The sequence below is a fragment of the Pelophylax lessonae genome, assembly GCF_965119305.1.
Source record: "Pelophylax lessonae genome assembly, chromosome: 10".
NCBI lineage: Eukaryota > Metazoa > Chordata > Amphibia > Anura > Ranidae > Pelophylax > Pelophylax lessonae.
In genome coordinates, this window is record NC_138777.1 from 19,480,425 (window position 1) to 19,505,663 (window position 25,239).

The 25,239-nt window shown below is 46.5% G+C and overlaps 2 protein-coding genes across 2 annotated transcripts in view; one reads left to right on the plus strand and one right to left on the minus strand.

Annotated features, from left to right (window-relative positions):
- LOC309565579 (receptor-type tyrosine-protein phosphatase eta-like) overlaps nucleotides 1–12,613 on the minus strand; it is a gene marked incomplete at both ends in the record, with an annotated part of 47,457 nt that extends 34,844 nt beyond the window's left edge. Inside the window, 3 exons of the mRNA XM_082270533.1 lie at nucleotides 4,104–4,373; nucleotides 10,312–10,566; nucleotides 12,580–12,613. Of these exons, the coding sequence (XP_082126659.1) occupies nucleotides 4,104–4,373; nucleotides 10,312–10,566; nucleotides 12,580–12,613 (559 nt within the window). The remainder of the gene's footprint in view (nucleotides 1–4,103; nucleotides 4,374–10,311; nucleotides 10,567–12,579) is intronic.
- Nucleotides 12,612–25,239, plus strand: part of LOC309565580 (receptor-type tyrosine-protein phosphatase eta-like) — a gene marked incomplete at both ends in the record, with an annotated part of 125,960 nt that continues 113,332 nt past the window's right edge. The window contains one exon of the mRNA XM_082270534.1: nucleotides 12,612–12,653. Coding sequence (XP_082126660.1) covers nucleotides 12,612–12,653 — 42 coding nt within the window. The remainder of the gene's footprint in view (nucleotides 12,654–25,239) is intronic.

The window sequence follows — 25,239 nt, forward strand, 5'->3', positions numbered from 1 at the left end:
AAATTACAGGCAGGTGGACTCTATTTACTAATTAGGTGACTTCTAAAGGCAATTGGTTCCACTAGATTTTAGTTAGGGGTATCAGAGTAAAGGGGGGAGAATTTCTCCATCAATCAGTGACCCCAAAGCTCATGAGAGAGAGAGGCAAGGGAAGGTCAAACAATGATGCTATGTAGGCAACTAACATCCTCCTATTTAACTGATGATGTCATTGGTCGTTAGAAGGTCGGCAGCTAGAAGGTCATAATGGTGCACAATGCAAACCTGTGGCTTTGTGTAACTATAAGGGAGGCTTCATCCACCCACCGGCTTGTATACAATTTTTTGGCAATTTTTAGTCATTTTGCCAAGGCACCCCTGAAGAAACCTCAAGACACCCCAGTGTGCTAGGCAACCCTGGTTAAAAAGTTTGGGCTGGAGCTCAGCGTGTCTGTTTGGCGCTAGATACGGAAAGTATGGAGACAGCTCAACCTGTTTGACATTCTTGTATGGTGCAGCAACAGTAAGTTTGCAACTCTCCCATTACCTGCACCGCACTGTTGATGGGCAACCCCCCTTTAACACCCAGCAATAACAGGAGCTGGCACAGAGGGACAGCTAACCAGCTGATGCCGCAACACAGTGGTGGTCCAAGACTCTTGTGCTTTATTACTGCAGCCCATATATACAATTTAAGGGTTAGCTGCACCAACTGGCATATCTGCATTTTTCAACAAAATCCTGTTCCATATTTAAGCATCCGGAGATATACTCTGGAGAGTAACGCCACTAATTGAGACATTTAGTAAGCAACTTCCTCGGATTTTGATTGAGGCGCTTTCTTGTCTGGGACTTAAGTGGGGTACACACTATAAGAAAATCGGGTGAACGATCGTCCGATTTTCCTCGTTGTTTCACGACAAATTGTAACCGATGAACGAAAATTTGTACAAAAATTCTCGTACAACAAAGGCTTTTTTTTTTTTGTTTATTGTTTCTGATCATGCGCAGTCTCTCTTTTCTGATTTTTCTTGTACAAAAATCATACGAAAGCGGTACATTTTAAACGAAAGTCTTACATTTCTTCCCGTACGAGAAACATTTCTGAGTTTGTCCCTTCGAGAATTTTTGTACGAAAATTTGGAATCGATTGTGGAAAGTTGTGTACGAAAATTGTACGAAAATTCTTTAGATGAAAATGTTCGCCCAATTTTCTTATAGTGTGTACGAGCCTTTATTCTCCAATAGAGATGGATACAGAGGAGTTATCTTGCTTCGCCAGTGAGCCTCTACATGCCACTTCATAACAAGTTTTCTTTAAATGATAGGCTGTGATAGCCTTTGTTATGTTTGGCACTCACTGATGTGAAGAAGATTATATTCTTTATACAATCCAATGCCTGTCTGTCCTTGTCTGGGCCCCTGTGTGTTGTGTAACTTTTAAGGAATAGCAATGTTGTTATTACAGTGTGTGGCGGAGGTTTTGATACTATTTATGCTTTAATGTGAACCCTCAAAATAACTCAACACACAGCCATTAATGTCTAAACAGTTGGCAACAAAAGTGAGAAAGCCCTTAAGAGATAATGTCCAAATTGGGCCCAAAGTGTCAATATTTTGTGTGGCCACCATTATTTTCTAGCATTGCATTAACCCTCTTGGGCATGGAGTTCACCAGAGCTTCACAGGTTGCCACTGGAGTCCTCTTCCACTCCTCCATGATGACATCACAGAGCTGGTGGATGTTAGAGACCTCGCACTTCTCCACCTTCTGTTTAAGGATGCTCCACAGATGTTCAATAGGGTTTAGGTCTGGAGACATTATTGACCAGACCATCACCGTTACCCTCAGCTTCTTTAACCTCCCTGGCGGTATGATTCTTTTGGTGCTGAAAGCGGTACCATTATTTTGCATGTAATTCTTGTGAATGAGCAGCCCAAACCAACTGTATACATTTATTATATATATTATATATATATATATATATATATATATATGTATGTATGTATACATATATTATGTATACATATATTATATATATATATTATATATATATATATATATATATATATATATATATATATATAATGTATACAGTTGGTTTGGGCTGCTCATTCACAAGAATTACGTGTATATATATATATATATATATATATATACGTGTGTATATATATATATATATATGTGTGTGTGTGTGTATATATATATATATATATATATATATATATATATATATATATATATATATATATATATATATAATGTATATGTGTATATATATATATATATACATATATATATACTGTATATATATATATATATATATATATATATATATACATATATTTACATAAAAATTACAGTAAAACTGCAGGAAAGGGCACTGGGGGGCAATGTAATGTGATTTTATTTTATTTTGAACGGTATCAGTGTGTTTGGTGCATTTTACATTTGAATTTGCCGCCGGTTCCACCCCCCGGCGGACATCACGTCGCCGGAGACGGAAGCCGGGGCTCGCAGACGATCGGGAGGAAGCTCCGCCGCCGAACACCGCCCGCAGTCTTCGCTGGATCCCGGAGAAAAGGTAAGTAAAACCTCCTCCAGCATCCAGCGATCTTCCTAGCGCTACCCCGAGTGTGACTCGGGGTTACCGCTTTTGGCACTAAAATCTTACCCCGAGTCACACTCGGGAATACTGCTAGGAAGGTTAACAAGGCAGTGGTCATCTTGGAGGTGTGTTTGGGGTCTTTATCATGTTGGAATACTGCCCTGCGGCCCAGTCTCTGAAGGGAGGGGATCATGCTCTGCTTTAGTATGTCACAGTACATGTTGGCATTCATGGTTCCCTCAATGAACTGTAGCTCCCCAGTGCCGGCAGCACTCATGCAGCCGCAGACCATGACAATCCCACCACCATGCTTGACTGTAGACAAGACACACTTGTTTTTGTACTCCTCATCCGGCTGCCTCCACACACGCTTGTCACCATCTGAACCAAATAATTTTATCTTGGTCTCATGAGACCACAGGGCATGTTTCCAGTAATCCATGTCCTTAGTCTTCTTGTCTTCAGCAAAACTGTTTGCGGGCTTTCTTGTGAATCATCTTTAGAAGAGGCTTCCTTCGGGGACGACAGCCATGCAGACCAATTTGATGCAGTGTGTGGCACATGGTCTGAGCACTGACAGGCTGACCCCCCCCCCACCCCTTCAACCTCTGCAGCAATGCTGGCAGCACTCATACATCTATTTCCCAAAGACAACCTCTGGATATGACGCTGAGCATGTGCACTCAACTTCTCTGATCAACCATGGCGAGGCCTGTTCTGAGTGGAACCTGTCCTGTTAAACTGCTGTACAGTCTTGGCCACCGTGCTGCAGCTCAGTTTTAGGGTCTTGGCAATCGTCTTATAGCCTAGGCCATCTTTATGTAGAGCAACAATTCTTTTTTTTCAGATCCTCAGAGAGTTCTTTGCCATGAGGGGCCATGTTGAACTTCCAGTGACCAGTATGAGAGAGTGAGAGCGATAACACCAAATTGAACACACCTGCTCCCTATTCACACCTGAGACCTTATAACACTAACGAGTCACATGACACCAGGGAGGGAAAATGGCTAATTGAGCCCAATTTGGACATTGTCACTTAGGAGTGTACTCACCTTTGTTGCCAGCAGTTTAGACATTAATGGCTGTGTGTTGAGTTATTTTGAGGGGACAGCACATTTACACTGTTATACAAGCTGTACACTCACTACTTTACATTGTAGCAAAGTGTAATTTCTTCAGTTTTGTGACATGAAAAGATATAATAAAATATTTACAAAAATGTGAGGGGTGTACTCACTTTTGTGAGATACTGTATGCGTATATAGAGAACACATCTATCAGACCCCCATATATATTTACCCAAGTCTACTAGTTGGGGTGTTGATTTTTTTTTTTAATGCAGTACTAGGAATCTAGTAATATTCCACAATGATGTTCAGTTTCTTATTTACAGTATGTCACAGTTCTCACATCTAGTCATTCTGAGTCATCAAAATGGCCATTCCAGGTTTTTGTATTACACATAAAACTAGCATACAGGACCACACTGGACTTCAACCAGGGACAGCAACTTACTTGTAAAAACATATCTGCTGACAGGCGTGCTCTGATACCCCTGTGCCCCGACTGTCATCACCGTAATGGTGTAATTACTTCCAGATTTCAGACTTGGAGGGGTGACATTTGGAAAGTTACTTGTCACAGTGATGGGGGAAGAAACATTCCAATAATAAGTTATAATATATGACTGTGTCACCCCATCCATGTTTACTGGCTTTCCCCAAGATATTGTGATGGTGTTTGTTCCAATTTGTAGAAAAGTGATGTCTCCGGGTGGACTGGGATCTGGAAATAGAAAACATAAAATTCTGAAATGAATCTATCTAAGATAAGGTGCTATTCTTAGTTCCTATCATAATAAACGTTATGCTGCCTGCTGGGATGAGATCTGTTAGAACACAGGTGGCAAACACAAGGCCCATGGGCCAAATCCAGCCCACCAGGCCTTGTTATGTGTCCCGTGCAGTGGCTGTCGTCCGCCACCTCCTGTTTTCACAGCTGACTGTTCTTTCTGTGGTCATGCCAGGTCTCCTCGGCAACAAGAGTAAACATTTTCTGCACTCTGCACGTAGCCCCCCCCCCCCCTGAACTCTGCACTCTGTACAAAGGGCACCCCTGAACTCTGCACTCTGTACGTATCACACCCCTGAACTCTGTACGTAATGCAACCCTGAATTCTGAACTCTGTTAGTAGGGCACCCATGAACTCTGCACTCTGTACAAAGGGCACCCCTGAACTCTGCACTATGTACGTAGCGCACCCCTGAACTCTGCACTCTGTACATAGCGTGCACCCCTGAACTCTGCACTCTGTACATAGCGTGCACCCCTGAACTCTGCACTCTGTATGTAGCGCACCCCTAAACTCTGCACTCTGTACAAAGGGCACCCCTGAACTCTGCCCTCTGTACATAGTGCGCACCCCTGAACTCTGCACTCTGTACGTAGTGTACCCCTAAACTCTGCACTCTGTACAAAGGACACCCTTGAACTCTGCACTCTGTACATAGCACACCCCTGAACTCTGCACTCTGTACATAGCCCGCACCCCTGAACTCTGCACTCTGTATGTAGCACACCCATGAACTTTGAACTCTGTATGAAGCGCACCCCTAAACTCTGCACTCTGTACAAAGGGCACCCCTGAACTCTGCACTCTGTACATAGCGCACACCCCTGAACTCTGCACTCTGTACGTAGTGTACCCCTAAACTCTGCACTCTGTACATAGGGCGCACCCCTGAACTCTGCACTCTGTATGTAGCACACCCATGAACTTTGCACTCTGTATGTAGCGCACCCCTAAACTCTGCACTCGGTACAAAGGGCACCCCTGAACTCTGCACTCTGTACATAGTGCACCCCTGAGCTCTGTACGTAGCGCACCCCTGAAACTCTGCACTCTGTACATAGCGCACCCCTGAACTCTGCACTCTGTACATAAACAAAAAAATGTATAGGGCATGTAAAGTTTCTGTGGCTTATGCCCACTGTAATAGCTGCTTGTGGAACAGACAGAAGTAGCTCTGGAGGTAGACAAGGGAGAGAAAACACAGCGCCTTCTAAGTGCAGCAGAACGGTGGTTTTAAATACACTTCCAGCAACCAGCATCAGGCAATGACTAATTGCATGAGATGTCAGCTTCTGGCTGCTGAGAGACACCCGCTGGTGGACACTGGAACTGCAGCCTATGGATCTGGGAGCTACAGTGCCACCAAGCAGGTGAGCCCTTTCCTGACACCATCGCTCTGCTGCACTGTGCTGTGTTTTCTCTCTCTAGTGTTTAATTGTAAGTCTGTTAACTTGCTGCACATTGGCAAGTTGTACACTTGCAGAGCACGTGAAGCACAAGTTCTAGTTGAAACTTTTCCAATTTGTAGCAAATTTTCATGGCAAGTCTCTAGCAAGAGCAAAGTTGCAGGGGTGAGTCTACAGCAAGAGCTCTGCAAGTCTACAGCATGAAAATTCAGCTACAGTGACCCCTGTGGAGGGATGACTATTGTACAACATAACTGAACCAGAACGTGCAGCAGACTTGTAGAATGTTTGTAAAGAAAGTTGATCTGGAGTCATGCAATGCGGGCTTGCTGCAATTGTGCAACAACATCGTGAAGCCTGGCAAGTCTAGCAATAGCCTAGCAAGTCATTTTCAAACTTGCAGCACAATTGTTTTCTATCTGGGTATGTGGGGTGGAAAATATAAATAAAGTACAGTAAAACCTTGGATTGTGAGCATAATTCATTCCGGAAACATGCTTGTAATCCAAAGCACTCTTATATCAAAGCAAATTTCCCCATAAGATAAGAATCATGGAAACTCAGATAAATCGTTCCACAACCATTTATTCATAAGTCTTTCAGTTTAACCACTTGCCGACCAGTCACCTTGACTGTACTGCGGCAAAGTGGCTCGATTCCGTCCAGCGACGTAGACCTACGTCGCTGGACTCCTCCCCCTGTGGGCGGCGCTCGCGCGCCGCCGGAGGCTCGCTCCCGCTGTTTTCAGTCACAGCGGGAGTCGGGCCAGGGGAGGAGCGGAAGTGATCACCGGCGCTCTTCCCCGATCGTCGGGGAATCGAGTGTGGAGATCCGCCCGCTTGTGTAAACAAAGCGGGCGGATCTCCTAAGTGACAAACAGTGACAGATTGCAGGGTTCAGCATAGCTGAACATGCGATCTGTCCCTGTGTCACTCAGTCACCTCCCCCCACACACGTTAGTAAGCACCAGGCATACATTAACCCCTCCCTCTCCAATAAAATTAACCCCTTCCCTGCCAGTGTCATTTTTACAGTAACAGTGCATATTTATAGCACTGATTACTGTAGAAATGTCACTGGTACCCCCAAAAGTGTCAAAAATGTCAGTCAAGGGTCCGATCTGTCCACCGCAATGTCGCAGTCCCGCAAAAAAAAAAAACGCAGATCGCCGCCATTACTCGTTAAAAAAAAAACACCAAAAATGACAGAAACCTTTCCCTTAGTTAGTAAACGCAATAACTTTTGCGCAAACCAATCAAAATACGCTTATTGTGATTTTTTTTTACCAAGCATAGGTAGCAGAAAACAAATTGGCCAAAAATTTAAAAAAAATTTGATTTTTACATTTTTTTGGGGGGAATTTCATATAAAAAAATGTGAAAAATATTGTTATTTTTTCAAAATCGTCGCTCTTTTATTGCTTATAGCGCGCAAAAAGTAAAAATAGCACAGGTGATCAAATACCACCAAAAGAAAGCTCTGTTTGTGGGAAAAAAAGGACGTAAATTTCGTTTGGGTACGGCATCCCACGACCGCGCAATTGTCAGTTAAAGTTGCAAAGCGCCAAATCGCAAAAAGTGGCCTGGACGTAAGACAGCAAAATGGTTAGGTGGTTAAAGTCTATATATACAAAGATTATAGCAATGTTATAGGATGTGTAACCATAAAATGTCCATCCACAAATGTCGCATCCACACGGGGATTAGAACCAAAATCCAGCAGGAGCTACAGAGTATAAGACCCGGTTCACACTAATCCGAATTGGGACGCGACTTGTGTGCCCTCAAGTCGCTCCAAGTCTCTTGTCATTACAAATTCAATGTAAATGAATGAGAGCCGTCCTAATATGCACTACTGAAGTCGCTCCGACTTCAGAAAAGGTTCCTGTACTACTTCAAGGCGACCTCTGTCCGACTTGTGCACATAGACTTCAATGGGAGTCGCCTCTAAGTCGGATCCTTTTCTATTTTCAAGCGACTGTGATCAGACTTTCCAGGAAGAAGAAAAAGATTACCCAGGCTTTCCCCACAGACAAAGTCGCCTATCATTTAAGTCTCTTACAAGTCTCTGCTAAAAAGTCACTCCTTCATGGGGCGACTTTCTGGTCGTGGTAGTGTGAACCGGCTCTTAGCAACTCACATGGTCGATGATTAAAACAGGCACATCTAAGTATGCAGGCATCCGGGGTAAAGCTGTCCACATAGACCGTCCTCCGCACCGCCGGCTCTCACCGCTGTTAATCTGCAATTGTGACCGGGAAGACTACCCTGCAGTTGAGCAATCTGAAAGCGAGGCTTGAAGCGCTCGTGGAGCACTGCGTGGAAGGGATGACGTAGAGGGCGGTGAGGAGGACGGTCTATGTGAACATCTTTACCCCGGATGCCTGCATACTTAGATGTGCCTGTTTGAATCATCAACCATGTGAGTTGCTAAAAATTGTACCTTCATTAACCACTTACCGCAAATTGACGTAGCCCTACGTGGCTGCAATAAGTGGCTGTACCGGGGTGATGTCTGCAGCTAGAGGCATCACCCGGTATCATTTTTAGAGCCGGCGGTCGGCTTTCAGGCGGTAACGACCGATGCTGCTCAGGAGCCGCTCGATCGTTACCCCAGGGAGAGGGAGGGGACACCGGGAGCAACCAGCCGGTGTGTCCGCCGGCTGGTTGGAGTCCCGATCAAAGCCGGAGGTGGCTTTGATCGGGTCTCCGATGACGTAACCCGGAGGCGGCGTTCATTACGTCACATCCGGGTTACTCGGCTGCTAAGGGCGCTGAATTTAAAAAGTGACAGTATTCAAAAATGCAGTTTTCAGCATTTTGAATACATTGAAGTACAGTGGAGGGGTTTGGGGTCTTTTAGACCCCCGATCCCTCCATAAAGAGTACCTGTCACTGCCTATTACTGTCACAAGGGATATTTACATTGCTTGTGACAGCAATAAAAGTGATCAGATTTTTTTTTTTTTTTTAAAAAACCTGTGCTAAAATGAAAAAAAAATAATAAAATAAATAGGAAAAAAAAAATGTAACCGCCCCCCGTCGCCGTGAGCTCACGCAAGAAAGAAAACGTATACAGAAGTCGCGCCCGCAAATGAAATCGCTGTTCAAACCACACATGTGAGGTATCGCCGCAATCGCCAGAGCGAGAGCAATAATTTAAAAAAAAAGAGCTACTCTGTAACTCTAAACTGGTAACCATTAAAACATTTTAAAGCGTCGCCTATGGGGAATTTTATTGACCGTAGTTTGTCTCCATTCCGTGGGTGTGCGCAATTTTAAACTGTGTTGGGTATCTATTTACTCAGCGTGACATCATCTTTCACATTATAAAAAAAAAAATGGGCTAACTTTACTGTTTAGTTTTTTTTAAATGCAGTGAAATATCATTTTTCCCAAAAAAAAAAAGGCGTTTAAAAGACTGCTGCGCAAATACCGCGTGACAAAAAATATTGCAATGACCGCCATATTATTTTCCAGAGTCTTTGCTAAAAAAAATATATATATATATATATATATATATATATATATATATATATATATATATATATATATATATATATATATATATATATAATGTTTGGGGGTTCTAAGTAGTTTTCTAGCAAAAAATACTGATTTTAACTTGTAAGCAACAAGTGTCAGAGAAAGGCTTAGTCTTTAACCACTTCTGGACCGGAAGAGATGCCCCCTTAATGACCAGGCCATTTTTTGCGATTCGGCACTGCGTTATTTTAACGAAAAATTGCACGGATGTGCCATATTATTTTCCAGAGTCTTTGCTAAAAAAAATGTATATAATGTTTGGGAGTTCCAAGTAGTTTTCTAGCAAAAAATACTGATTTTAACTTGTAAGCAACAAGTGTCAAAAATGGGCTCGGTCCTGAAGTGGTTAAATGTAACCATATTGCTACATTTAGTCCCGGTTCACACACATATGCATTCAACTCGCAGGCAGTTCACACTGCCATATGCAAATCCCTGGGGGGTGTCAATACATATCGCAGTGCGAACTGTCAGTTCGGACAGGAATCGGATCACATAGGTGTGAACACCCATGCGATCTGATTTTGGTGCGGACCCAAAAAATGGTCCTGTGCGAGTTGTGTTCGAATGCGATGCAAATTCAGCTATACAATCTGTACAATCAGTATGGCTGAATTTGCATCGCACAGACATTGCATGTGATTTGAAGAGCAGTGGGTTGCAAATCACATGCGATCTCTGTCATCGCAGATATGGGAACGGCCACTTAGAGGCGCCTCTCTTCTCTTTTATACTCAAATGTGATTTGACGCTGCTTGGATATCAAGTCAAAATTTATTTTAAAAATTTTCTTCTCTTGCAATGCGCTCTTAAACCAAGTTACTCTCATTCCAAGGTTTTACTGTATATCTTTTCTGAATACCATTATTCTTTTTTTTTTTGACAAAGCATTGAAGTCACATGACCATGATCATACTCACATGTAGCCTGTGTCAGTGAAGGGGCTGCCTGGCTGCAGGAATTGCTGACTGTCACTATTGTTACATTGTAGACTCTTCCTGGTGATAATCCGGTAACAATTACTTGTGTCATGTTAGTCTGTATTGCTTTATTGACATCTCCTGTTATGGTGACATTATAATAAGACACTTTTCCTGCTGGTGCCGTCCAGTTCACCACCAGAGAATTCACCGACGTGTAACTGTTTACCGTGGCACCAAAAGCTTGTCCGAGAACTAACAGGAAAAAAAAAATTTTTTTTGTTAGAAACAGAAAAAAAATATGCTTACAGATTTGTTTAAAGGGTGCAGGGGGTGCTTCAAGGGGAATAGAGGGCCGGGAGGGTAGGGGCAGGGGAGGACTGGGCCGGGGGGGCAATTGCTCCCCTTGGCTGCTCTGATGCGCCGTAAAAAGGCTGCACCGCCATGCCTATAGGATTCCTGGTGAAGAAAAGTAAAAAAGTCCCTGCCGCTGACCTACTGAGTGCGGGTTGAAGAAAAGGACAGAGCGCAGACCCCCCAGCATGGATGTAAACTGTGTTTGAGCAGAGGCCAGGTTCATGCCCCACTGGAGCCCCAACCGAGCTGTCCCTGCTCCCCCCAACCGCCCCCTGCTGGCCAGGCCAGAAACCTGGTTTCGGCCTGAGAGTAGAGAGTACCTGGAGCAGAGCTTCAGCCTGGAATGGGGTCAGGAGGAGTGGGAGGGGGGCCGAGGCACTGCACCACGGGCCTCTGGTTTGTACTTGCCCCCTGGGCCAAAAGTTACCAGTCTGCCCCTGGGTAGGGGTAACTGATGACAGAGCCACAGAGTTCTACTTGTAGCTCCTCTTTCCTTCACAAACCAAGCTCTTCTAAGTGGTTTAGGTAGCAAACAGCTTAACCACTTCTGGACCGGAAGTGACCTTCTGACCAGCTTAGGCCACACACATGCGGCTACCAGAGACTGTACAATTGGCTTCTCCTGGATGTTTCATCCTTGCAGCCCCTTCAAGACCAGGGTAGTCTGGGACCACTTAAAAAAGACTTTATTAACCACTTCTGGACTGGAAGGATTTACCCCCTTAATGACCAGGCCATATTTTGCGATTCGGCACTGCGTTACTTTAACGGACAATTGCACAGTCGTGCAACACTATACTTAAATAAAAAAAATTTTCCCCACAAATAGAGCTTTCTTTTGGTGGTATTTGATCACCTATGCGATTTTTATTTTTTGCATTTTAACCACTTAAGCCCCGGAAGATTTTACCCCCTTGCTGACCAGGCCCTATTTTGCGATTCGGCACTGCGTGACTTTAACGGACAATTGCACGGTTGAGCGACGCTGTACCTAAACTAATTTGACGTCCTTTTTTTCCCACAAACAGAGCTTTCTTTTGGTGGTATTTGATCACCTGTGCGATTTTTTGATCATGTGCTATAAACAAAAAAAAAAGCGACAATTTTGCAAAAATAACAATATTTTTCACATTTTTTTATATGAAATTCCCCCCAAAAAAATGTAAAAATCAAAATATTTTAACATTTTAGGCCAATTTGTTTTCTGCTACATATTTTTGGTAAATAAAAAAATTGCAATAAGCGTATTTTGATTGGTTTGCGCAAAAGTTATGGTGTCTACTAACTACAGGAAAGATTTATGTAATTTTTATTGTTTTTTTTTTTTCTTTTTACTAGTAATACTAGTAATTCGTTTACTAGTAATGGCAGCATTCTGCGGGATTGCGACATTGCGATGGACAGATCGGACCCCTAACTGACATTTTTGAGGGGGCGTGGCCGGAACTCGGATGTGAAAGCAGCGCGGCTCCGGAGCTCTGTCCTATCTGCCCTGATCCTTCCGTGATCCTGCTGGAACCCGACATCCTACTCACCTGATTCCGACGTCTCCTGTCTCCTGATATCCCGGTGCACCCGCGGCGATGGTCAAAATCGGTCCTCCCGGTCCAGAAGCACTCGGTGTCCGCCCGCCGGACCTCACGCTGCCACGATCCCAAGATGGCGCCGGCCCGGCGCGTGCTGCGGGCCCTTCCTCCCAGATCGCTCGCTCCTCGGCTGTGCGGATGGCATCGGCCTCTGTGGAGGGGGAAGCGATCTCTCCTGGATCGTCTCGGCTGGCGGTGACTGTAAGTGATGCTCTCTCTCCTCCCCTGGGCTCCCCCGTATCCTCGGAGCCTGCTCTGTCTGTGGATAGGCCCGAACCTACCCTGTCTGCCATAATGGACGCTATCCAGCACTGTCAGACCTCACTTGCCTCACAGATTGAGTCTGTACAGATGGACATGTCGTTTCTCAAACAGGATGTGCACAACCTTCGCCACAGGGTGGGCAACGCGGAGCAGCGTATTAGTGACATGGAAGATGCCCACCGCCCCATGCAGTCCACTGTGTCAGAGTTACAGAGGGGCCATGTCGCTACTACAGACAAGCTAACGGACATGGAGGACCGCCTCAGGCGCAATAATTTGCGTTTTTTGGGCTTTCCGGAGGGATCGGAGGGTAAAAATCCTGAATCATTCATGGAACATTGGCTTATCGATACTTTTGGGAAGGAAGTTTTCTCCCCCTTGTTTGCCATTGAAAGGGCGCATAGAGTGCCATTGCGCCCCTTGCCGCCCGGGGCCCCACCCCGTCCTCTTCTCATCAAGCTCCTGCACTTCCGGGATAGGGAGGCTGTGCTCCGGGCCTCTAGGGACAAGGGTCGAATCCTGTATAATAACCACGTTGTATCTATCTTCCCGGATTTTTCTGCTGCGACCCAGAAACAGCGGGCCTCCTTCATGGCAGTTAAGAGGAGACTGCGGGATTTACAATTGCCGTATAGTATCCTGTACCCGGCTCGTTTGAGGGTCATCCATCAAGGTAAAGCCCACTTTTTTCAGGATCCTCAGGACGCTGCGCAGTGGGTGGATTCCCTGGGACGCCGCTCCCCTCCCTCCCAGGATCATAGATCTCCTCGTCGGTGATCGCTGGCCTGTGTCTTGCAACTGCTGCTAGGTTTCCCTTTCTTCCTCCTGGATGTCGTTGGGATGCACCGTTATATTCTATGATCCTTCTTACAACTTTTTTTTGTGATTGTCGGGTATCCTCCTGAATGGGGGGACCCTCCTTGTTCCTCTGGAAGGGCATTTTTGGGGATGGTTGCTCCCCTTCACCCCCTTTTTTCCTTTTTTGCTACCATTCCTGTCTGCTTTAGGACGAGCAGATCCACGTTTCCCTGAACTGCACTGTTTTTTGGTTATGGGATTTCAAGCTCTCAACTGTTGGGGACTGAGGGCCGGGTGGGTTAGGGTGGGACGGGTGTTGGGTTACTACTGTTTTTGTGTTTATCTGGGATTGTGGGGGTCTCTCCCCCCTTTTTTTGATTTGCGTTTACTCCGTCATGTCTTCTTGGACTCTTATCAGGGATTTTTTTTACGCCTAGGTGCTACGATTTTCATTTCTGCCTTGCTGTACTTGATAATATTTAGGTTCTTGTCTGTGCCTTCTCCTCCTATGCATATTGCCTACCAGTGGTTTTGCCTGCCATATTGTGAGGTCTTGGTGCTCGGGGGGGGGCCTCCCCCTTTTTTGGGACCCCCCCGGTCACCAACGCTGATTTTTAACATATCTCTATGTCTACTCTCCGTTTAGTCTCTTGGAACGTCAGGGGGCTAAATTCTAAAGTCAAGCGTTCTCTGGTTTTCGAATATTTAAAACGTCATAACCCACACATTGTTTTATTGCAGGAAACCCATCTCCAGGGGTCCAGGGTGATGGCCCTAAAGAGGGCACATGTGGCGTACGCGCTACACTCTACGTATTCCTCGTATGCTCGAGGTACTTCGATTCTAATTGCAAAATCAGCCCCTGTCACCATCAAGCATTTGAAGACTGACCCTTCGGGGTGTTTTATTATTCTTGTCTTCGAATTTCTGGGTAAGCCCTATACCCTGGTTAACGTTTATGTCCCTCCGCCGTTTACTAGACAGTTTTTTGACCGTATGCTGGGTCTGGTCTTGGAAATGGCTGAGGGTCCCCTTATTATGGCGGGTGACTTTAATACGGTCCTCGATGCTGCTCTGGACAGGTCTGGAGCTGTCTCCTCCGCACCAACTCCTTTATGCTCCTACTTGGACAAATTGGATCTCCTGGACGCCTGGAGATGGAAACATGGGGGGATTACTGAGTATTCCTGTTATTCCAGCTCCCATAATACATTGTCTCGCATTGATCTCTGCCTGCTCCCTCGGGAACTGCTAAGTCTTCTTTCGGGTGTCAGGTATCTGCCCCGCGCAGTATCGGATCACTCCCCTTTACTGGTGGATCTCGCCTTGGGGTCCCCCCCTAATTATAAACTCTGGAGGCTCAGCCCCCTGTGGCTGGCGGACCAGGCAGTGACTGACCAGGGGTTGGCGGAGATGAATTCATATTGGGCACTCAATAAACAAGCTGGATCTGAATTGTTGACCTGGGAGGCCTTTAAGGCGACCATGAGAGGTACCTTTTCGTCTGCCGTGGGCGGTGCCAGGAAGGCTCGCCAGACTAAGTTGGTTGACGCCGAACTGGCGCTGCATGCGGCTGAACGACAATATACTGATGACCCTACTCCCCAGCACCATGCCTCTTGGCGGGCCAGGGCTCGGGACTTGGATCTGGTGGTTGTGGAGCGTACACAGAAGAAACTCCTTTATCAAAATCAGCGCATTTTTGAACTTGGCGATAAGAACAGTCGCCTCTTGGCTTATTTGGCTAGGCCGGAATACCAGCCCTGTGTCATCCCTCGGATTACCAGCCACGCCGGTGTCATTGTGGAACAAACCCCCGATGTTCTGGCCAGTTTTGTTGCTTTTTATTCCTCCTTGTACCAATCTAAAGCTCATTATACCATTGTTGAACTTGATGATTTCTTATATGATATTACTTTGCCTAAGTTGTCGGCCGGCCAATCTAGTTTTCTGGATTCGCCCCTGACTGCGGATGAGATAAACAAGGCCCTAGCCACTTTCGCTCACAATAAGACACCTGGCCTGGATGGTTTCCCTATCGAATGGTACTTGCACTATAGAGAATTGCTGGTCCCCCATTTACTGACTGTGTTCAATTGTGCTCTGAAGGAGGGACGTCTGCCACCCTCTATGACAGAAGCTCTCATTGTGCTCATCCCCAAGCCACGTAAAGACCCCCTTCTCTGTGAGTCATACCGCCCGATCTCGCTTATTAATACTGATGTCAAGATTCTCGCCAAAGTCCTCGCGAGGCGTCTGAATACGGTTGTCACGGACTTGGTGGGTGCGGATCAGTCGGGATTTATTCCTGGCCGTTCTACATCGATCAATCTGCGTAGACTTTTTACTAACCTTCAGACGACCCATGCCTCTGTGGGGTCCAGGGTCGTTGTGACCCTGGACACTCATAAGGCTTTCGACTCCGTGGAATGGCCTTATTTATTGGAAGTGTTGGCGAAATTTGGCTTTGGGCCCGGATTTATAAATTGGGTCCGCCTTCTGTATTATCTGCCTCGTGCTCGTCTTCGGGTGAACGGTTTTGTGTCGGACCCCTTTCCCATTTTTCGGGGCACCAGGCAGGGGTGTCCGCTATCTCCGCTGTTGTTTGCCCTGGCCATTGAGCCCTTGGCTGCGCAGATCCGCCTTTGTGAGGGTATTGCGGGCTTTGTGATCAATGGCTTGGAAGAAAAGGTCTCCCTGTACGCGGACGATATGTTGATATATCTGGCGGATCCCTATCACTCCCTCCCTATTCTGTTGCATGTTATCGAACGCTTTGGTCACTTCTCTGGTTTCAGGGTGAATTGGAGTAAGTCCACGCTGTTCCCCCTGGATCCCCAGGCTCTGCCCCCTTCCCTTGCCTCTTGTCCCCTCCAGGTTGTGGATCGGTTTCGATATTTGGGGATTGAGATTCAGCTCCCCTTGTCTCGATTCTTTTCCAACAACCTGGATCCCTTGGTTGCCCGTCTTAGGTCCTCACTGCGGCTTTGGTCTACGCTTCCCCTCACGGTGCTAGGCCGGATCAATATTTTTAAAATGATTTTTCTCCCCCGTTTTTTGTATGTGCTCAGCCATTCCCCGGTATATGTCCCTAAGCGCCGCTTTCAGGCCATTGACTCGCTCCTGACTTCCTTTATTTGGGGGGGTCGGGCGGCGCGTGTGGCCAGGGATGCTCTGCAGCTGCCGGTTCTCGCGGGCGGGCTGGCTGCGCCTAACTTGCGTCTATACTACTTCGCGTCTCAATTGGCCCACGCTCATTGGTGGTTCCACCCGGAGGATGCTAATGCTGCGGCTTCATTGGAAGCGGCTATTTTCACCTCCTATGAGTCACTGCAAAACTTGGTACATCGAAGGTCCGTTATGGGCAGACCGAACACTGCTCTTGTTTCTGTCACCCTGCGGATTTTCGCGGCTGCGGCCTTGGATGGTTCCGACCCTCCGGAGCTGCATTCTCCCAATGCCCCCCTTTGGAGCAATCCGCGGCTGAAGGAGTTCTTTAGTCGGGATGATGGCCTTTTCTGGTCCCGCTTAGGGGTGAAATCTATTTCTCATTTGTATGTCCGGGGAACCTTCAGGTCCTTTGCGGACATGCAATCTACCTTTGGTCTGCCCTCCACGGCTTACTACCGATACTTGCAATTGAGACACACGGCGGCCGCACAGTTTGGCCTCCGTGATGTCTCGCTTGAACCGACCCCCTTGGAAAACCTTCTTTCTGACTCTTCACATGAGAAGCTGGTCTCTACATATTATACTCGACTTTTACATTCTCACTCCAAACGGCTCGCGATGGTTGAGTCTCAGTGGCGGGAGGATATTCCGGAATTGTCGGATGAGGTGTGGCAAGACGTCCTTCCGGAACAAATACCTGTTGTTATCTCCTCTAGGGATAGGGTTATCCAATTGAAGCTTCTTTACAGGGCGTACTATACCCCAGTACTCCTGCACAAAATGGGTACATTGCCTTCTCCGTTATGCTCCAAGTGTAATGCTGCTGATGGTTCATTTTTTCATATGTTCTGGGACTGTCCGCCTGTCCGGGCCTTTTGGTCGGAAGTCACAGCTTTTATTGCAGATATCTCTCAGTTATCCAATATTTGTAGCCCCCTTCGTTGTCTGCTGGGTTATGTGGATGACGAGGACGTCCCTGCTCGTACTAAATTGTTTCTCCGCTTGACATTCTTTTATGCTAGGAAGACTATAGCTACTAGATGGAAGTCTACTGCTCCCCCTGACGTTCCATTGTGGATTGCTCTCATTAATCAGGCATTGCCTCTGTATAAAATGACGTATGAGGCCAGAGGCTGCCCCAAGAAGTTCCGGAAAATTTGGTCTCTTTGGGTGGACTCTGACCGGACTGCTTCTTCAGTCTCTGACTAGGGTTTTGTACTAATGGTACGGCTGACAGCTATGTATGTTATTTTTGTCATGGCTTTTGTTGTGAAATGGAGTCTTGTGTGTGTCTTTTTTTTGGCTCCTCAACTGACATGGTTCTGATTATTTCTCTGTTCTGTATTGTTTTGTTTGTTCAATAAAATACCTTTAAAAAAAAAAACTGACATTTTTGACACTTTTGGGGGGACCAGTGACATTACTACAGTAATCAGTGCTAAAAATATGCACTGTTACTGTACTAATGACACTGGCAGGGAAGGGGTTAACACTGTGGGTGATCAAGGGGTTAAATGTGAGCTTAGGGGAGTAATTCTAACTGTATGGGGGCGTGGCTTTTGAAATGATCATAGAGACCTGTGATCCTATATAGATCATCTCTGTGATCATGCCAGAGAGAAGAACGGTCAGCTGTGTTTACAATAACTGAGCGTCCTTCTCTCTCAGCGGGGAGCGATCGCGGGTGTCAGGTAGCAATCGGAGCCACATGACCAGTGCATCGGCTTCCCCGCTGCCGAGTGGGGGCGGGAGCGCACCGCCGGCGGTGCGCGCTCGCCCCCTAGCTTCCTGCTCGTGACCGACGTAGACCTACATCGGTTTGCGCAGGAGAGCCACATTACCGCAGTAAATAGGTGGCGGCCGGTCAGGAACCTGTTAAAGTGGTTGCAAAGCATTTATTTTTTTTTTTAAGAATAAGTTCACCTTTTAACAAAAAAAAATGCACATTTTTTTTTGCAAGTAAAAAAAATGTGGATTTATTATTTTTTTGTTTCTGGAGCCTAAAAACCAGAAAATGGCTGGTGCCATGCAGGTCTCCTGCAGAGCTCTCAGTGTATCTGTGTGCACATCCCGTACAGGCAAGCAGATACAATGTGATAGGAAGAAAAAATGAACTAACACTAACAGAGCGCTCATTGAAAACTACAAGCTGACAGCCGCAAAGGCTGCTGGACCTTATAGATTTTTATTTACAGAACAATGGAAATGAATGTCGCACTCGGGTGAGCGGAGGCCTGCATGGCCACATTTTTTCAAATTGTGACAGCTAGCAGCGGGGGGGGGGGGGGGGCACTGGTCAGATCAGAAAATCGGGGAGGGGTGGGGGGGATGGTGTCAGGGGGCTGGTCCATTCATAGCATGTTACATTACTCCCTGAATATTGGTGTTACATGCAGTACCGGGAGAAGGTCATCGACAGCCCAGGGCGAACATGCCAGACTGCACCCCTTCTCAAGATGTATGAGCATTGTGTGTTAGCAAAAATCCCCCCCCCCCCCCCAAGAAAAAAAGCACTAATATGCATGCCTACCCCTAAGGATAAACCCACCCCTCCTGCTGAAATCCCCCCCCCCCCAGCACAAATGCCCCCCCCCCAAAAAAATCCATCCTTCTAGCACAAAACCCCTACCCGTCATATTTCCCCTGTGAGTACACATCCTCTCCCCCCCCCCATTCCAAATTCCCCTTCCCAGTACAAATTTTCCTCCAATTACCCCTCCTACCACAAATCCTCTACTCTTCAAACTTCCCCTCCGAGTACACATCCTCTCCCCTGCACTCCAAATACCCCCTCCCAGCACAAATTACCTCCCCCATCCCCCCTCCCCAATTTCTCCTCCTAGCAGGAATCCCTCTCCCCCAATTATCCCTACTAGCACAAACCCCCCCAAAAAAAAATAACCCCCCAGCACAAATCCCCCCCCCAATTACCCCTCCTAGCACAACCCCCCTAATTATCCCTACTAGCAAAACCCCCCCCCCCCCAAAAAAAGTCCCCTCCCAGCACGAATACCCCCCCCCCCCAATTACCCCTCCTAGCACAAATCCTCTACCCTTCACATTTCCCCTCCGAGTACACATCTTCCCCCCCTCACTCCAAATCCCCCCTCCCAAGACAAATTACTCCCCCCATCCCTGCTCCCATCACAAATCCCCCCCCACCCCTCATTATCCCTACTAGCACAACCCCCCCCCCCAAAAAAAAATTCCCCTCTTAATTTTCACTCCTAGCAAAATTCCCCTCCCCATCTACCATATCACCTCTTCCAGCACAAACCCCCCCTTCTAGCACAAACCCTCCAAAATTACCACTCCAAACACACACACCCAAATTTCCCCCCCCTAGAACAATTCTTGTAAAGTGGTTGTAAGCCCCTGAAATGAAAAATGAACAAAGCATATCCCTCTCTACTGTGTACTTGCCTCAAACCAAAGTCTGATTTCTGTCTGCTCTGTCATTCCTCTGCTATCTGCATGAATCACTTCTGACAGTCTACACCAACACCAAGCAATCCTGGAAGACAGCCCCCCCCCCCCAGCACACAGCAGGTGATTGACAGCCTTTGCTGTGCATGTTTGCCTATGAGACTGTATAGAGGAGGGTGTTGCCTTTCCCTCTACTCAAGTCTCAGATTACACTCAGCTCTTCTCTCTATGCTGTGCAGTGCATGTCATCAGATCCCCATTCCCTACATTCAGGAAAAGTTGTGTAAATGCTGTACTTTGAAGGGCTGTGGAGAAGAGAGGGCTGCAGCTAACTGGATACAACTTATGTAGGAGGATTTGCTTTATCTCTTTGTATCACCTGAGGACAGTCACTTTGCTATGTAAGGGTTTACAACCACTTTAAATTGTCATTAGATTAAACCTAGCCTGAGGTAAGTAGGGGAAAGCAGGGGAAGGAAGGGGGTGAAAGTGCCCAGTATTGAGGTGGTTAATCAGTGAGTAAAAAGCAGTAAAACTGCTCAATACTGACTGATCACCAGCTGGCGAATGATCACAGACAGTGGGGCCAGATGATCACGGACAGATGCCCTGGATAATCACAGACATATGTGGCAGATGATCACGGACAGATGTCCTAGATGATCACAGACAGATGCGCCGGATGATCACGAACAGATGCGCCGGAGGATCACAGACAGATACGCCGGATGATCATGGACAGATGCCCTGGATGATCACAGACAGATGTGGCGGATGATCACGGACAGATGCCCTGGATGATCACGGACAGATGTGGCGGATGATCACGGACAGATGCCCTGGATGATCACGGACAGATACGCCGGATGATCACGGACAGATGCGGCGGATGATAACGGACAGATGCGGCAGATGATCACGGACAGATGCCCCAGATGATAACGGACAGATACGCCGGATGATCACAGACAGATGCCCTGGACGATCACAGACAGATGTGCCGGATGATCACGGACAGATGCCCTGGATAATCACGGACAGATATGCTGTATAATCACGGACAGATATGCTGGATAATCACGGACAGATACGCCGGATAATCACGGGCAGATACGCCGGATGATCACGGACAGATGCGGCGGATGATCACGGACAGATGCGCTGGATGATCATGGACAGATGCGCTGGATGATCACGGACAGATGCCCTGGATGATCCCAGACAGATGTGGTGGATGATCACAGATAGATGCCCTGGATGATCACAGACAGATGTGCCAGATGATCACGGACAGATGTGCCGGATGATCACAGACAGATGCGCCAGATGATCACTGCAACAGATTATTTTACTGGGACAGGTGTGTGACCAGTGTTTTCACTGTTGGGGGACACTGTGTTGGGGACACTATATTGAGGATACTAGCTGGTTGATCAGTGAGTAAAAAGCAGTAAAACTGCTCAATACTCACTGATCACCAGCTGGCAGCACCGATTTGCTCTCCTTCTCCTCACTGTTTGAGGAGAAGCAGAACCAATTGTCATTACATCGGCTGTATTGACATTACATGACGGCTATGATTGAACACAGCTACCATGTGATCAGGAGGGCCAATCACAGAGCCCTCCTGCCGAGTGGTGCTGCACTGTGTCCGGTGGACACAGGCACACCTAGATTGCGCAGCTGCGCATGCACACAGCCGCGCGATCTTCCTCCTTCTGAAGGATGTTCCTGAACGTCCATTAAAAAGAAGGAAGCTCCCACCCGGCCGTTTATATGCTTAGACCGGGTGGGAGGAGGTTAAATCCTAACAAACTCTTAACACTGGACAGCTGTGTTTCAGTTGCATTTTTAAAAGTCCTGCTTGCTGCATTTTTGGTGCCTGTTTGGTGCATAGCCTCTGTTTCGTCTGCAACTGCCATGGTGGCGCACATGTGACCAGTTATGACACCAGTCAATTGATGATTTGAAAGTTTAGATGAAACCACAAACAAATATGACAGTTAGCATTCCAGGCATAAATAAGCAACCGAGAGCTGTGATTGCTGGCGGTTAAAACTCTTTTTTCTTTGAAAATGTCAGGTTTGTTGTAGTAGGTTGTATGCATCGTAGAGATGTTATTGTCAAAAGGAAAGAATTATCCTGTGCACCATCAATAGCAACAGACTAGGGATGATCGAACTTTTGAAGACTTCGGTTTGACCAGAACACCCGAATTTCCCAAAAGTTTGGTTCGGATTCCAGAACCCCATTGAAATCAATGGGACCCGAACTTCTGGAATCAAAAAACACCATTTTGAAGCCCTTAAACCCAATAAATGCCCCTAAAAAGTGCCTAGGGTTCTGGGTCATGCCCCAGGGACTATGAATCAGGCAAAAAAAAGTTCTTAAAAATTGTCGTTTTTGATATATATATATATATGTATATATGTATACCCCTAATCCAGATTCTGCATAGTGGGGTCACCCTGACATGGCAGAGTTCAGTCACCCTGACATGGCAGAGTCAGTTCACCCTAAACTACACTACGGTCACCCTGACATGGCAGAGTCAGTTCACCCTAAACAACACTACGGTCACCCTGACAAGGCAGAGTTATTTGGTGCGTATGGGGGGCGTATTCACTCCTGATTGGCCTCTTGACCCCGTAGTCACTCCAATTACATTTTACTGATGTTTCTGGGCCAATCATGGGCTTTTAAAGCCCAGTTCCTGTCCCATTGCATTTTGGGCGGTTCTGGTGGCCGAATCCCGAACTTTTACCGCAAAAAGTTCGGAATTCGGCCGAATTTCGAACACCCAATGTTCGGGTCGAACCGATGGTCGACCCGAACCGTTCGATCATCCCTACAACAGACTCAACAGAGTGTCCAGAGCCGCTTATGATGAATACAGTTTGTCAGTCCAATGCAGTAAGAACACTTCAGTCAGTGGCTGCTGCTGTAGGGAGCAAGAAGGTATTCTGTAGGCAGAAGCAAAGGGGAAAAAGCAGCGCCTTCTGAGTGTACCATTTTAGTGTTTTATTACGGAAAGAAACAAATTGGTAACTTGCAGGATGCAAGGGTTAAAAAGCGCCCATCGTAGGTAGGTGGTCGCCGCTGCAGCTAGCCGGTCAATTTGCACTGATATCCCGCACTGTTGTGAAGCCTGCGGCGGTGCTGTTCGCTTCCAGGACTTCCTGGACAGTCCAAGGAATCAGGGGGAGCGGAGATGACGTTGGTACAGTAAGCTGAGGGTTGTAGACGTAGCATCTCCAAGATGGCCACCCCTATAGCCTGATGAAGGAGCACACATTCTCCAAACGCGTGCTACATCTACCGCCCTCAGCTTCCTGCACCAACGCCATCTCCTCTCCCCCTGATTCCTTACTTGCGATTTAGAATAGATTAGAGCAATTCAATTCAATAAAATAAAAAATCTTCTGTGTGCAGCTGCTCCCCTCAGCCCCCCAATACTTACCTCTATCCAGCTATGTCCACGAGTGCTTTGGCCATCCGTGACTCTCTCTCTCCTGATTGGCTCAAACACAGCAGCGGCGCCATTGGCTCAATCAAACTCAGTTAGTTAATCAGGAGAGAGGGGGGGTGGGGCCAAATGGCTGCTCCGTGTCTGAATGGATACACTGAGCTGCAACTCAACTCGGGTGCCCCCATAGCAAGCTGCTTGCTAAGGGGGCACACAACAGGAGGGAGGGGCCTAAGAGCTCCAGCCAGGGACATAAGAAGAGGAGGATTCGGGCTGCCCTGTGCAAAACCATTACACAGAGCAGGTACAGTAAGTGTAACATGTTTGGTATTCTAAAAGGAAAAAAAATAGACTTTACAATCACTTTAAGGAGGTAAGGGGACACCTTGAATAAGCAGACCTTGAAACAGAGGTGGAGGGACAACTTTAAATCGTATAGCTCAAGTGCCAATCATAAAATTTTTCTATAAAATCTTATTGTATGGGACCCTAAAGTGTCCTTAAACCCACATCATAAAAAAAAGCTATCAGTAAATGCTGCATTGCATGCTATTCATACTAGTGATCGACCGATTATCGGCAACACCGATATACTGGGGGCCGATATGCACTTTCCCTCGATATATCGGAATCGGCCTTTTGATTTACCGATATTGCTGATATTTCGGGAAAGTGCTGTACCGGAGTGATGCCTGCAGCTAGAGTGTCCATAGCCGATGGTTGGCTGTCTTGTAATGACAACCAATGCGGCTGAGAAGCCACTCGGCTGTCATTCCAAGGAGCGGGAGGGGACGCCCCTCCCGCCGCCTTCCGCGGCTCGCCCAAGTCTCCTGTCCCACCGGGAGAACCGGGAATCCCACCTTCACCGACGCCGTCTGACCGGGTCTCCATGTCTTTGAATTTCGGCGCCCCCGAGTACCTGGAAGTGATGTCATGACATGACATCACTTCCGGGTACTGGCGGCACCGAATTAAAAAAACTTACAGCATTCAAAACAGCCAAACTTGGCGTTTTGAATGCTTTTGAGTGCAGAGGAGGGATTTTGGGTCTTTTAGACCCCCAGATACCCCCACAAGAGTACCTGTAGACATTAAAAAAAAAAAAAAAAAAATTTTAATGTCCGAAAATATCAGCCAATATCGGCCGATACTGATATCCAATGACCAAAATATCAGTATTGGTGGTAAAAAAATGATATTGGTCGATCAATAGTTCATACTCACGCAATCACTATGTGATTCCTTTTCTGTATTCTGCAAAAATCCTGGTTGATCCTGCTGTTCTCTATCTCCACCTTCTGTCCATGTGCTCAGTTCAGTTAGGGATTTTGCAGAGCAGTGTTGGCAGTTCTGCACATGCTCAGTTTTCAGTGAGTTTCTATGCTGAGCATTTCCTCCCTATCACATCTGTGATCTGTGATCTCCCTATCACACAATGGGAGCAGGATATTACATGTAGATTAGTAGAGACTTCACCTCCCTTGTTTTCTTAGACACTGGCTGGAGGGGCGTGGCACAGCCTGTAACTGGCAGAAATCTGCCCACACCATGTTATTGCCAAAATATAAATAAAAATTTGATTTTAAAAATATATTTGTATGACAATTTGAAACAGTTTATTGACATTTGGTATTTATTTTTACTTTGTGTTTCAAAAGATGTTTTTCTTTCTTTTTTTTTTTTGTTTTCATTTGTAAAAGAATACACAAGGGCACCTCATCCATATAGTGAGTTCCCTTAACTGTTGCCCTTTTAAGTGAAAAACACTAAAAACAAAAATAATACATATAAAGCAGGCGCTGTTAAGTGATGGCTAATCACGACATAATGGAAAATATCATACAAATGTGCCAATAGTGT